Here is a 12,518-nt window from a genome sequence, read left to right as displayed (position 1 = left end):
GTAGTGGTGCAATCTTGGCTCACTGCAATCTCCACCCCCGGGTTCAAGCGATTCTCCTGCCTCAGCCTCCCAAGTAGCTGGGACTACAGGAGTGCACCACCACATCCAGTTAATTTTTGTATTTTCAGTAAGGATGGGATTTCACCATGTTGGCCAGGATGGTCTTGATCTCCTGACTTCACGATCCGTCCACCTCGGCCTCCCAAAGTGCTGGGATTGCAGATGTGAGCCATTGCACCTAGCCATTGAGTATTTTATCTTTCACTCTTCATTTTTGAAGAGTCCGGGTCAGATGTTTAGCAGAATGCCCCTGATGTGGATTTGTCTGATTATTTCCTCATGGTTAGATTCAGATTAAACTTTTTTTTTTTTTTAAACAAGATGCCACTTGCATGATGCTGTGGGTGCCTTTTCATTGCAATGCCTCCATTCCAGATGTGAGAAAGTTCTGGGCCTGTAGGGCATTTCAAGCCTGGGTGTATATGGGGGAGGAGGGGATAGATGTTCGTTTATGTACCAGATCCTCAGATCCCTGGGGTGTGTTGGGGGGAAGGCTCAGGGAGCTGATGGATAAAGCCACAGTTTCAGTCCTGGCAGAGTTCACTGCCAGGGATGGCTGCTGACTGCGGGGCACTGATGGTGGGCAGCCAGGGTCGCGGTGCGAACTTCTCCTTCCTACAAGGCGCTCCAGGTGTTCAGTGGCAGCCAGTCCCTCAGTTAATGGGTCACCTGCTGCTGCGGCCACTCTCTGTTGATGCAGCTACAAAGGGAAATGAAGAGGGCTGAGGGAGGTGGCCATGCCAGTGCTGTTCTGTGGAGGAGAGGGACAGCAAAGGGACAGGTGTACAAAGACAGAGGGAGCCATGGCCAGGTGCAGTGGCTCATGCCTGTAATCCCAGCACTTTGGGAGGCCGAGGCAGGTGGATCACTTGAGCTCAGGAGTTCGAGACCAGCCTGGGCAACATGGTGAAACTCTGTCTCTACCAAAAATACAAAATAAATTAGCTGGATGTGGTGTCACGAGCCTGTAGTCCCAGCTACTTGGGAGGCTGAGGTGAGAGGATTGCCTGAGCCCAGGAAGAGGAGATTGCAGTGAGCTGAGATCGCACCACTGCACTTCAGCCTGGGTGACAGTGCAAGATCCCGTCTCGAAAAAAGAAAATTAAAAAAAAATAACACGAAGACAGAGGGAGCCTCTGAATAAAAAACAGAATGAAGGAGTAAGGGCCAGGGCATCAGAGGGGATGCACACACCAGCAAAGGAGAGAAAAGTGGAGGGACAGAGACAGAGAGAAACCAAGAGACTCATAAATGGCAGCCCACAGAGAAAAGAAAGCACCAGCTGATATGCCTCACTCACAATTTGCAAGTCCCTTTCTGAGGTTCTCTGGCTTTGGCCTTTGTGGGACAGTCAAGAAAGTCTGTGTTTATATCGGTCAGACTCAAAGGGCACAAGTGTTTCCCCCAAGGGGCTGTGCTGGGGTCACCTGCTCAGTCTGTACTTTTCCAAACACAGAAATTCTCCTTTGTGCCCCAGAAGCCAGGCCCTGGGCCAGCAGTTTCCTGCCGGAGCTCGGCATGTCTCCTCCTTTTTCACAGGGCTGTCAGCACTGAGGAAGGCCTACTGGTAAAGAGGAGCAGGAGACAGGCAGACAGAAGGGAGGACTCGGAGAAAAGAAGCCACTAGAAATAGCCTTCCCTCTGGAGTGGGGAGGAATCCAAAAATCCCAGGAGCTGCCCAGCGGGTGTGACCTTAGCTAATAATAACAGGCCAGGGTTTTCTCACGAGAAAAAGGATCAGCATAGAGGAGGGTGGAGGGAAAGAGAAGCTGCTCAGCCCCCACACTGCGAGGGGTACAGACGGTACCCGGGGGTTCTGCCAGGGCCAAACTCCTCTAAAAGCTCCTGGGGAAGGGCTCTGTTACGGGAACCCAGGGTGGACAGAGTAGACTTTTTGGCAATAATGGTATGTCTGTGCTTTTCTTTCTCAGGAAGAGAAGACAGTGAAAAGAGCATAGTCAGGAATCAAGAATCTTTTGTGGCATCACAGCTGAACCTAAGTGAAAAAGCACCTTTCTGCCCTCTGCCCTTGGCCAAAAGAACACCCTTCAGTTCCTGCTTCTTACTGAGGCGGTTGAGGAGCGTCAAGGGGCTGGACAGGACACCCCGCAAACTTTCCAGCCATTCCTGCTGCTCCTTCTCGTTGGGGCAAGTGAGGACGTATCTCCGCTCTGGGGTGACAATGGTGAGTCCGGCTTTCCAGCGATTTCCTCGGATGCCCTTGGGCAGGTCTTCATAGACTTCATATCCCTGCTCCTTGTTCCCCAGAAAAACCTGGCCCTGCTCGAAGGCATCCTGAAAATGGAGGGTACAGGGTCATCAGAGGGTGCCCCCAGGGCAGAGGGGCCCTGCAGCCCTGACAGCCTCCAAGCTCTATTTTGGGAAGGGGGTATGAGGTCCCTGCTGGGATTTCTGCTGAGTGGGACCCAGAATTTGAAAGATCAAAACCCTAAAATAAATCATACACGTCATCTGTTGAAAAGATACTGAGGGTGGGCCTGATAGTTCATGCCTATAATCCTAGCACTTTGGGAAGCCAAGGCAGAGAATTGTTTGAGGCCAGGAATATGAGACCAACCTGGGCAATATAGTGAGACCCCTTCTCTGCAAAAAAAATTTATTAATTATTATTATGAATTGTTTTTGGAGACAGGGTCTCACTCTGTCACCCAGGCTGGAAGTGCAGTGGCACAATCATGGTTCATCCCAGCCTCAACCTCCCAGGCTCAGGCGATCCTCCCACCTTAGCCTCCCAAGCAGCTAGGACTACAGGCATGTGCCACCACACCTGGCTAATTTTTAAGATTCTTTCCTTTTCTTTTTCTTTTTTTTTTTTTTTTGAGACGGAGTCTCGCTCTGCGCCCAGGCTGGAGTGCAACGGCGTGATCTCGGCTCACTGCACCCTCTGCCTCCAGGTTCAAGTGATTCTCCTGCCTCAGCCTCCTGAGTAACCGGGATTACAGGCACGCACCACCATGTCCGACTAATTTTTGTATTTTTAGTAGAGACGGGGTTTCACCATGTTGGTCAGGCTGGTCTTGAACTCCTGACCTCGTGATCCACCAGCCTCGGCCTCCCAAAGTGCTGGGTTTACAGACGTGAGCCACCATGCCCGGCCTTAAGTTTCTTGTAGAGATGGGATCTCATTATATTGCGCAGGCTGGTCTCGAACTTCTGGGCTCAAGTGATCCTCCTGCCTCAGCCTCCCAAAGTACTGGGATTACAGGCAAGAGCCAGAGCACCCAGCCCTACTTTTTTTTTTTTTTTTTTTAAATTAGCTGGGCATGGTGGTGCATGCCTGTATTCTGAGCTACTTGGGAGGCTGAGGCAGGAAGATAACTTGGGCCCAGAAGTTCAAGGTTGCAATGAGCTGTGATTGTGCCACTGCATTCCAGCCTGGGTGACAGAGAGAGACTCTGTCTCTAAAAAAATAAATAAGTGATACCTAACATTTATGGAGCACCTATTAAAATCAGCATCAGGAATTACAATGCTTTATAGTAACTTAAATAGCCATCATGGCAACCTCTGGGGAAGGCATTCTTATTAAGCCTGTTTTTCAGAGGAGGAAACTAAGGCACAGAGAGCTAAGTACTCGGCTCAAGGCAACACTACTACAAGTAGCAGGGCTGAGACCAGAGCCCAGACAGCCAGGTTCTAGAGTCCACCACACTCCTAACCAGTACACATCACGGCCTCTTGGTTAGAAGTGAGCCCTGGAGACTAGAGGAAGAAATACACTTCATTTAACTACCATGGGCAGCATTTTGGATACTCATAATGGACTTCCTGAAAGCGAGGGGAAAGAAGCTTCATGCCACAGGAGATTACTTCAAGAGCAACAAAAACAAGGGGTAGAAGTTTTCCTCTCAGGGTTTCTCTAGGTCTGGGGCTCTGGGAGATGTGTTTATCCATAGCTTTCACATAGTTTCAGACAAGCACTACCCAGTTCTGTCTGAGGAAGCCCTGGGGAGGGAGCAGGAGTGGCTCTTACCAGCGGGTTCTTGTAATAGAGCAGCCTCCGCTCATGGCAATCCAGGGCAAACCACCTTTTCTTGAAAGGTTCTCTCTGCTGCAAAAGAGGGAACCTCTTACCATGGATGACCAAGTCAGTTTCTGAGGATAGAGATCAGGGGCCAGCCCAGGCCAGACCAAGGGAGCTGGCCAGTCCCACTGGTTCTCCAGCCCAGCCTCCTCAGTCAGACATCCTAGTGCTTCTCCCTGGGGCCTGGACAGGAGCCCTCAGGCATTGAAGGTTCTGCCCATTACCCTTCCAACCCCACCATACCCTCTACCAGCTTCACCCTGCTGCCTCCAGGTGCTGCCTTGACTTGGAAGAGGCACTTTCCTCTTTCTCAGGCGGTGGACAAAGAAGCCGGAGAAAAAGGAAGTCGGGGAAAATCAGAAGTGGCTACTGCTTGGCAAGGCTGAAAGTGCTGGCCTTGGCCAAATTCTAACCTAGGTCAGGGAGAGAAAGCCCGGCAACAAGAACCACGCGGAGGGGCTGCGCCTCTCTGAAAATAACGCTTTGACTGCTTTTTCCGCCTGCCCAAGGCTTGCTTTCACGATTGCCTAACACAGGGGTATCCAATCTTTTGCCTTCCCTGGGCCACATTGGAAGAATTGTCTTGGGCCACACATAAAAAACACTAAACTAATGATAGCTGGTGAGCTTAAAATTTAAAAATCGCAAAAATATCTCATAATGTTTTAAGAAAGTTCACGAATTTGGCTGGGCATGGTGACTCATGCCTGTAATCCCAGCACTTTGGGAGGCTGAGGTGGGCAGATCGCTTGAGGTCGGGAGTTCGAGACCAGCCTGGCCAACATGGTGAAATCCCGTCTCTACTAAAATTACAAAAATTAGCCAGTCATGGCGGTGGGCACCTGTAATCCCAGCTACTCAGGAGTCTGAGGCAGGAGAATCGCTTGAATCCGGGAGGTGGAGGTTGCAGTGAGCCAAGATCACATCACTGCACTCCTCCTGGGTGACAGTGCAAGACTCTGTCTCAAAAAAATTAAAAAAAGAAAGTTTACGAAGTTGTGTTGGGCCTCATTCCAAGCTGTCCTGGGCAGCACGCAGCCCATGGGCTGTTGGTTGGACAAACTTGGCCTAACACCTTTCACTGTTCTCTTAACCATCATCCCATAAACACATTAAACCTTTTGTGTACATTAAGCCACATAAGTCCCCCAGGGAGTGGTAGAAGGTACCTTTGGCCCAGTCTTTTCCATGAAGCCTTGTTTGAGGTAGTTCCTGGTGAGGAATGGCACGAGCTGTGGAAGAGAGACAGACACTGACCCCCAACTCACACCCCAGAGTTCCAGGTTCCCGCCTGGCTCCCGACAAAGGGGAAGTTTGAAATGGGGAAGGATGTATGCTCATGGCTCATGGTATTATATTTGGAAAGTGCAATGGACATAATATTAATATTTCACAGAGCCAGTCGACAGCACCCCAGATGTTTGCAGAACTTAGTGGCACGGCCAAGTTTTGGTTTAAGGACTCCTTCAGTAACCCCAGGACATAGGCAAGGCTCTGCAGAGACCCTCTTGGTGTCAGGGAACATGTTCTGAGGGTCCACTTTGCGTCAGGCTCCGGTTGCAATTCTCAATCACCCTGCGAGGTGGGTATCACCAGCCTCATTACACATCTGAAGAAACCAGGCCACAGAGAAGGGGCTGGGGATTTTCCTAAAGTCACAGCACTGGTAGCGCGAAGAGCTGAGATTCATGCCCAGGGCCGATGACACTAGACTGTACTCCTACCACTACACTAGGGTGCTAAAGTATAAACATGCCAGGGCCCTCTGAGCAGGACCTTGGGAAAGGCGTGGTCATTGGTCAGAGTTCTGACACAGAGCAACAAGAAAATGATGCGAGAGGCCGGGCACGGTGGCTCACCTCTGTAATCCCAGCACTTTGGGAGGCCCAGGCAGGTGGATCACTTGAAGCCAGGAGTTTGAGACTAGCCTGGCCAACATGGTGAAACCCCATCTCTACTATAAATACAAAAATTAGCTGGGCATGGTGGTGTGCACTTGTAATCCCAGCTACTCAGTAGGCTGAGGCAAAAGGATCCCTTGAACCGGGGAGGCAGAGGTTGCTGTGAGCTGAGACGGTGCCACTGCACTCCAGTCTGGGTGACACAGGGAGACTCCGTCTCAAAAAAAAAGAAAAAAAGAAAGAAAAGAAAATGATGCCAGAGTGGACAGAGAAAGTTCTGAAGCAGAAGTCAGGAGACCTGGTTCTAACTCCAGTTCTGGCCTCCACCAGCTGCATTACCTTTGTAAGACCTTCTGTCTTATGAGGCCTTATGTCTCCCCTGTGTGATAAACAACCTGGATCATGTGATCCCCAGAATCCCTTCCAGCCTGTCAGCCTATACTCAGAGATGTTTCCAGGGGTTGATGATGGCCTCCTATGCTCCCAGGCATCAACCTGGAAAGTCTAGAGCTTCAAATGACAGTCCAGGCTTCAAAGAACAGAGAGGCTTCTCCAGAGCTCCAGGGCCCAGGGCAGAGGCACAGGGGAAGTGAGGTCTGGGGAACAGCTACGGGAAGTTTAAAAGGGGGAAAGTTGTGAGCCAAAAATGAAAATATAGGTCAGATGCAGTGGCTCACACCTGTAGTCCCAGCACTTTGGGAGGCCGAGGTAGGAGGATTGCTTGAGGCCAGAAGTTCGAGACCAGCCCGGGCAACATAAGTGAGATACCATCTCTACAAAAAATAAAAAATTTTTTTAAATGTAAGAAAGAAAATATAAACTGTACTACTCCCCTCATCCTAAAATACATTCACTAGGCTTTAATTCTTCCATTTGGAGAAAACAGATGGAGTCCCGAACTGCTCAATATTCTGAATTTGAGTCAGCACAGAGCAAGCAGAGGCCTAGGGAAACCATTGGGAGAAAAAGGAAAATCACATGGCTGGAGCACTGCTTCCTGTACTTCAGATGCTTGGCTCGCTGGAGTCTCACAACAGCCCTAGAAAGTAGGTACTATCACCTAGGCAAGTCACCTCACCTCTCTGGGCTGGATCATCTGTCACTATGGCAACAATACCGACTTTCTCTGAAGTCCAAAAGACCATATGCACTTATTACAGGACCACAGACCCCACTGGGATGCCCTGGATTTCCAACATGTGGATCCTAAAGCCTGAGCCAGGCCTGGCGATTGTTCAGAACCTCATACCATACACAGACATTAAATGGGAAGAAAGACACGGGATGGATATCGGGTACTGACAGTGGATGAGAGCGGCAGGGGAACATTGAGGATGTTGACCGAAGAGCAATTTCCTTTACACATGTCAGCAAAGATGGGCAACTTGCCCAGATTAAATAAGGCTGAGCATCTGCACTTTGTCCTCCTTCCTCATAGTCAGCAGTCAGCACCCTCCACTCCCCACCCATGGGAGCCAGCATTAACCAGTTCTGGGTGCAAACTCAGCAGACTGACTCAAGGGCTCTGACTCGGGCCTTACTGGAATTGCTCCCAGACAGCTGCCATCTCAGCATATCCTTGGGCCTGGAGGGGACCCTATTCCAGACAACTGGCTCCCTACAAACCTTGGAATTAAGGAGCATTTAGGCTTTCAAGGAGAGCTGGCTGGCAGGGAGCCATGCCTGGGAGGTCTCAGTGACTTTGGGAGGCCGAGGCGGGCAGATCATGATGCTGGGAGACAAGACCATCTCAGCGGACACGGGTGAAACCCCGTTTCATTAAAAAATGCTGGGACTAGCCGGGCGTGATGGTGGAGGCCTGTAGTCCCAGCTGGGAGTGCTGAGGTGAGAGAATGGCAGGAACCCGGAGGCATGGAAGCATGAGCGATCGCAGCCACTCGGCATTTCCAGCCTACGGCACTCCATCTCAAAAAAAAAAAAAAAAGCAAAGTTTCTAACGGTTGAGATTAAGAAAATCTCAGCATTAAAATGGTTTTCCACCCCCGTCACTTATAAAATCCTCTTACAGGGGAGCCTCTTGAAGAGGACCAGAGTATAGAATCTCAGAGCCGGAAGGGACCCTGAAGATGACCTGGACTAACTGCCATCTTACCAATCTGGAAACAGAAGCTCAGAGAGGTGCCAGGACCTGCAGGCGTCACACAGAAAGTGAGCAATAGAACACCCCTGAGAGCCCAGGCTTCCTGGCTCAAGGCAGCATCCTCTGCCCCACACCATGCGGGCCTCCCTGGCCCAGCCTGAAATAGGGAGATGAAGGCCCCAGAAGTCTGGAGACAACCAAAATGAGGTTCTCGGCTCCCCATCATGTTGGCCATGAAGGGCATACCTGCTCCTGTTGCAATTGTAATGGGGAGGATCCCAGGCTTTCCCAAGCCCAGAGCATCACAGGGCAAAGCGGGGATGTTACAAAGGGAAGCGCACCTTTGGTTATTCACCTGCCCTTCCTGGGACTGTGTATCACATCAGTGAAATAGAAATAATCACCCCTGCCCGGCTGCCATTTCACAAGACAAAACGGGCTCAAAGCACTCTGTAGGCAGTATGTTAGGGATCATTTGTACATTTTAGAGGGAGAAGGGGTCAGAAAGAGATGACCAAATGCTGAGCCCCTTGGCACTCCTCTGAAGGCGAGAAACTGACCTGCTTTTGGGAGGTTGCCTTGTCATATGTGAAGCTGTAACCCCCCAGGCTCCCCTGGAGAATGCCTTCGGTTTCCCTCTGAGCTACCCAGCCCTCAACCTCGAGGTCTTACCTGCAAACAAACCTAGTCTGGCTTCTTTGGTTTCTTTTTTTTTTTTGACACGGAGTCTTGCTCCGTCACCCAGGCTGGAGTGTAGTGGCGCCATCTCGGCTCACTGCAAGCTCCGCCTCCCGGTTTCATGCCATTCTCCTGCCTCAGCCTCCCAAGTAGCTGGAATTACAGGTGCCCGCCACCACATCCAGCTAATTTTTTTGTATTTTTAGTAGAGATGGGGTTTCACCATGCTAGCCAGGATGGTCTCGATCTCCTGACCTCGTGATCCGCCCGCCTCGGCCTCCCAAAGTGCTGGGATTACAGGCGTGAGCCACCATGCCCAGCCCTAGTCTGGCTTCTGAGTGTCTTCGAGGTCAACAGACGAGGAAAGAAGGAGATGGCCGAGAGGAGATTCAGAAATTGGGGTCCACATTTAGCTCACCTCAGACTCCGGGAGTTCAGGAAAAGCCAATTTTAGATACTGCAGACGGGCTGCACGCAGGGCATTGAACCAGTCCACTATCTCCTGCCGAGAGAAGTGCACAGGACACACACACAGCAGTGAGATGGGGTGGGTGGGAGGCTGCGTCTGGTGGCGGGAAGCTAGCTGGGCATTGCGTGTGGGGCGCATGTATTCAACGCCTGCACACACCCCACAGCTTGGCTCAGGGGCATCCAGGCAGGACTGTGTCAGAGCCTCGTGGGCTAACCCGAGCAAACAGGAAGCCTCTGACAGGGATAGCCCCAGAGCCCCGGAAAAGGATCGGGTGAACTGCACAGGAGTTCTGCAATGGCCTCAGACAGTGCTTTTCACCTTCTAATGCGTACAAAATCTCCTGAGGCTCTTATTAAAATGCAGAGGCATATGCAGTAGGTTTGGAATGGGGCCCAAGACTCTGCATTCCTAACACGCTCTCAGGTGATACGATGCTGCTAGTCAGTGGAATACACTCTAAGGAGAAAGGTTCTAGGAAATCGTTGTCCTCAGATGTCAAAGACTGGCATTTGGGTGGGGAGCAGGTGTGCCTGGGGATGCTCCTCTGATGAGGATGCTTATGGCAACTTAGGCCAAAGCTGGCTTGGTCCCTTCTGCTGTCACTCTGAGAGAACATGTCCCTCAGCAGCCTGGGCCACCTTCATCTCCCACCTAGACAACCACGTATCTAGCTGGCCTTGATCGGCTGTTCTCCAATTGACCCTCTCATGGCAACCAGAGTGATTTTTTTTTCTTTTTTTTTTAGACGGAGTTTCGCTCTGTTGCCCAGGCTGGAGTGCAGTGGCATGATCTCGGCTCACTGTGACCTCCGCCTCCCAGGTTCACGCCATTCTCCTGCCTCAGCCTCCTGAGTAGCTGGGACTACAGGCACCTGCCACCATGTCCAGCTAATTTGTGTATTTTTAGTAGAGACGGGGTTTCACTGTGTTAGCCAGGATGGTCTCAATCTCCTGACCTCATGATCCGCCTGCCTCGGCCTCCCAAAGTGCTGGGATTACAGGCGTGAGCCACCACGCCTGGCCTGCAGATTTTCTAATTACAAATCTAATCAGTCTGACTTGGAGTCCTGTCTACTACCCTCAGAAAAAAAAAAAAAAAGTCTTAAGTTCTTTACTATGACTGCTGTCTGAGCTCCTTCCATGCAAAACTATATGCAATTCTCCCAACACCTACTGCTCCTTCGTCTTGGGACATTCTGCGTAGCCTGCTCCATTCCATACACACCTTTTACGTAAAACATTCTACTTCTCCCACAGGTTAGTTCTGATGTTGTAATAGATTTTCGGTGCTTGCTCAGCCCAAGCCCTGCCTCTGTGAGAACTACCCCGCCTATCTTCACCCAACCCCAGTTGCAGCCCCATTTACTGCTGTGATCCTGCCCCTGCTTAACCACAGCAGCTGGACCAGGCCTGGACCAATACAGAGGCTGGACTGGGCTTATCAGATTCCTTCTCCCAGGAATTTGGAATTGGAAGACTAAAAGGCTTGTTCAAATAGTGGTAGTTTGTGACTTTGATACAATATGATGATTTAGAAAGTCATTTGAATATGGTTTCAAAGGAATGAAACCATTTCCCTTTCTCTCTCATAGGCGAAGCACACAGGCCTAGGATTCCAGGGGTCTGTGCTCTCTTGTCCTGGGGTTCACTAAGGACCCTCTGGCCAGGTGCGGTGACTCATGCCTGTAATCCCAGCAGTCTGGGAGGCTGAGGCGGGTGAATCACCTGAGGTCAGGAGTTTGAGACCAGCCTGGCCAACATGGTGAAACCCCATCTCTACTAAAAATACAAAATTAGCCAGGTAAGGTGGTGCATGCCTGTAATCCCAGCTACTCGAGAGGCTGAGGCTGGAGAATTGCTTGAACCTGGGAGGCAGAGGTTGCAGCAAGCTGAGATTGTGCCACTGCGCTCCAGTCTGGGCAACAGAGCAAGACTCCTTCTCCAAAAAAAAAAAAAAAAAAGAACCTTCTTAGGTGTCAGGCACTAAGGGAATGGGGCCAGCCCAGAAAAGACACGCCTAGGCCTTCACGTTGGAAGGTCTCTCCAGTCACAATCTGGTGATCCTGGTGCCAAGTCCAACCTGCATACCTGTTTGGCTCCTGAAGTTTTGTTTGTTTCAATCCTCCATGCAGGCTTTCCTGTTTGCCACAGCCCCCTCCCCACCCCTTATGCCTGTCCACTTAGTTTTTAAATCACCCCCTGACTCCTGCAGGCAGGAATCTGGAGTCCTCATTTATGCCCATCTAACAGACAGGCTGGGGCATCAAGCACAAGAGAAGAATGGCCAGACCCAGGTTGTCAGAGGCACCATACTGGGCAGATAGGAGAGAGCTGGGTATCCTAAGTGCCAGAGACCTTGGGTGCCTCAGTAAAAGTCCTTGTGGTTGGCATGGAGAGGGGGCTAGGGCCGTGGTGCTAGGGCCCCTTGGGAAGGTCTAGTCCCTGCATCTGGTTCCTGGCTCCTGCTGCCAAGGGTCCTCCCTACAGCAGAGGCACATGGTGGGTAAAGTGGGTGCAGGGCTCAGGAACCACTGGCTGTGACCCGAGCAAGTTACTAACATGTCCATGACTCAGTAACGGGGGCTTATTTTGAGGATTAAGAAATGATGGACAGCAATCACCAAAAGCAGTGCCCAGGGGAGTTAATAGATGGTCACAAAATGTCAGCACTCACCTTCATCCACTCCCACTTAGCATCTCTGTCCCCTGCCTAGTCCTGAGACCCTGCTCAGGACCTGACCCAGCTTATTCTCTTATACTGGCCTGCTCATCTCTGACTGGGCTGATTTCCTGGACTATTAAATAGTGCTTCTCAGTGGGTCACCCCTTTAATTCCAGCACTTTGGGAGGCCGAGGTGGGCAGATCACTTGAGGTCAGGAATTCAGGACCAGCCCGGCCAACATGGTGAAACCCTGTGTCTACTAAAAATACAAAAAAAAAAAAAAAATTAGCTGAGTGTGAGCTCAGCTACTTGGGAGGCTGAGGCAGGAGGATCACTTGAACCCTGAAGGTGGAGGTTGCAGTGAGCCGAAATCGCGCCACTGCACTCCAACCTGGGCAACAGAGCGAGTTCTGTCTCCAAAGGAAAAAAAATAGTGCTTCTCAAACTTAAATGTGCACAAGACTCACCTGGGATCCTGTTAAAATGCAGTTTCTTTTTCTTTTTTCTTTTTTTTTTTTTTTTTTTTTGAGGCGGAGTCTTGCTCTGTCACCCAGGCTGGAGTGCAGTGGCGCCATCTCGGCTCACTGCAAGCTCCATCT

At 50.8% G+C, this 12,518-nt stretch overlaps 1 protein-coding gene across 4 annotated transcripts in view; it reads right to left on the bottom strand.

Annotated features, from left to right (window-relative positions):
* Positions 1 to 328: 328 nt before the first annotated feature.
* Positions 329 to 12,518, bottom strand: part of ADAP2 (ArfGAP with dual PH domains 2) — a 37,634-nt gene continuing 25,444 nt past the window's right edge. The window contains exons 7-11 of one of the 4 annotated variants that reach the window (XM_003912575.4): positions 9,204 to 9,287; positions 5,275 to 5,337; positions 4,055 to 4,132; positions 2,127 to 2,355; positions 329 to 760 (exon numbers count right to left, since the gene is read on the bottom strand). In XM_003912575.4, coding sequence (XP_003912624.1) covers positions 726 to 760; positions 2,127 to 2,355; positions 4,055 to 4,132; positions 5,275 to 5,337; positions 9,204 to 9,287 — 489 coding nt within the window. In that variant the 3' untranslated portion in view covers positions 329 to 725. Of the gene's footprint in view, positions 761 to 1,095; positions 2,356 to 4,054; positions 4,133 to 5,274; positions 5,338 to 9,203; positions 9,288 to 12,518 lie in introns of those variants that run through there. The other 3 variants (XM_009190077.3, XM_009190078.3, XM_009190079.3) reach the window with 3 other exon arrangements.

The sequence above is a fragment of the Papio anubis genome, chromosome 17 (genome assembly GCF_008728515.1).
Source record: "Papio anubis isolate 15944 chromosome 17, Panubis1.0, whole genome shotgun sequence".
Classification (NCBI taxonomy): domain Eukaryota; kingdom Metazoa; phylum Chordata; class Mammalia; order Primates; family Cercopithecidae; genus Papio; species Papio anubis.
Note: the sequence above shows the minus strand (reverse complement) of the source record. Positions and strands in the feature narration are given on the sequence as shown.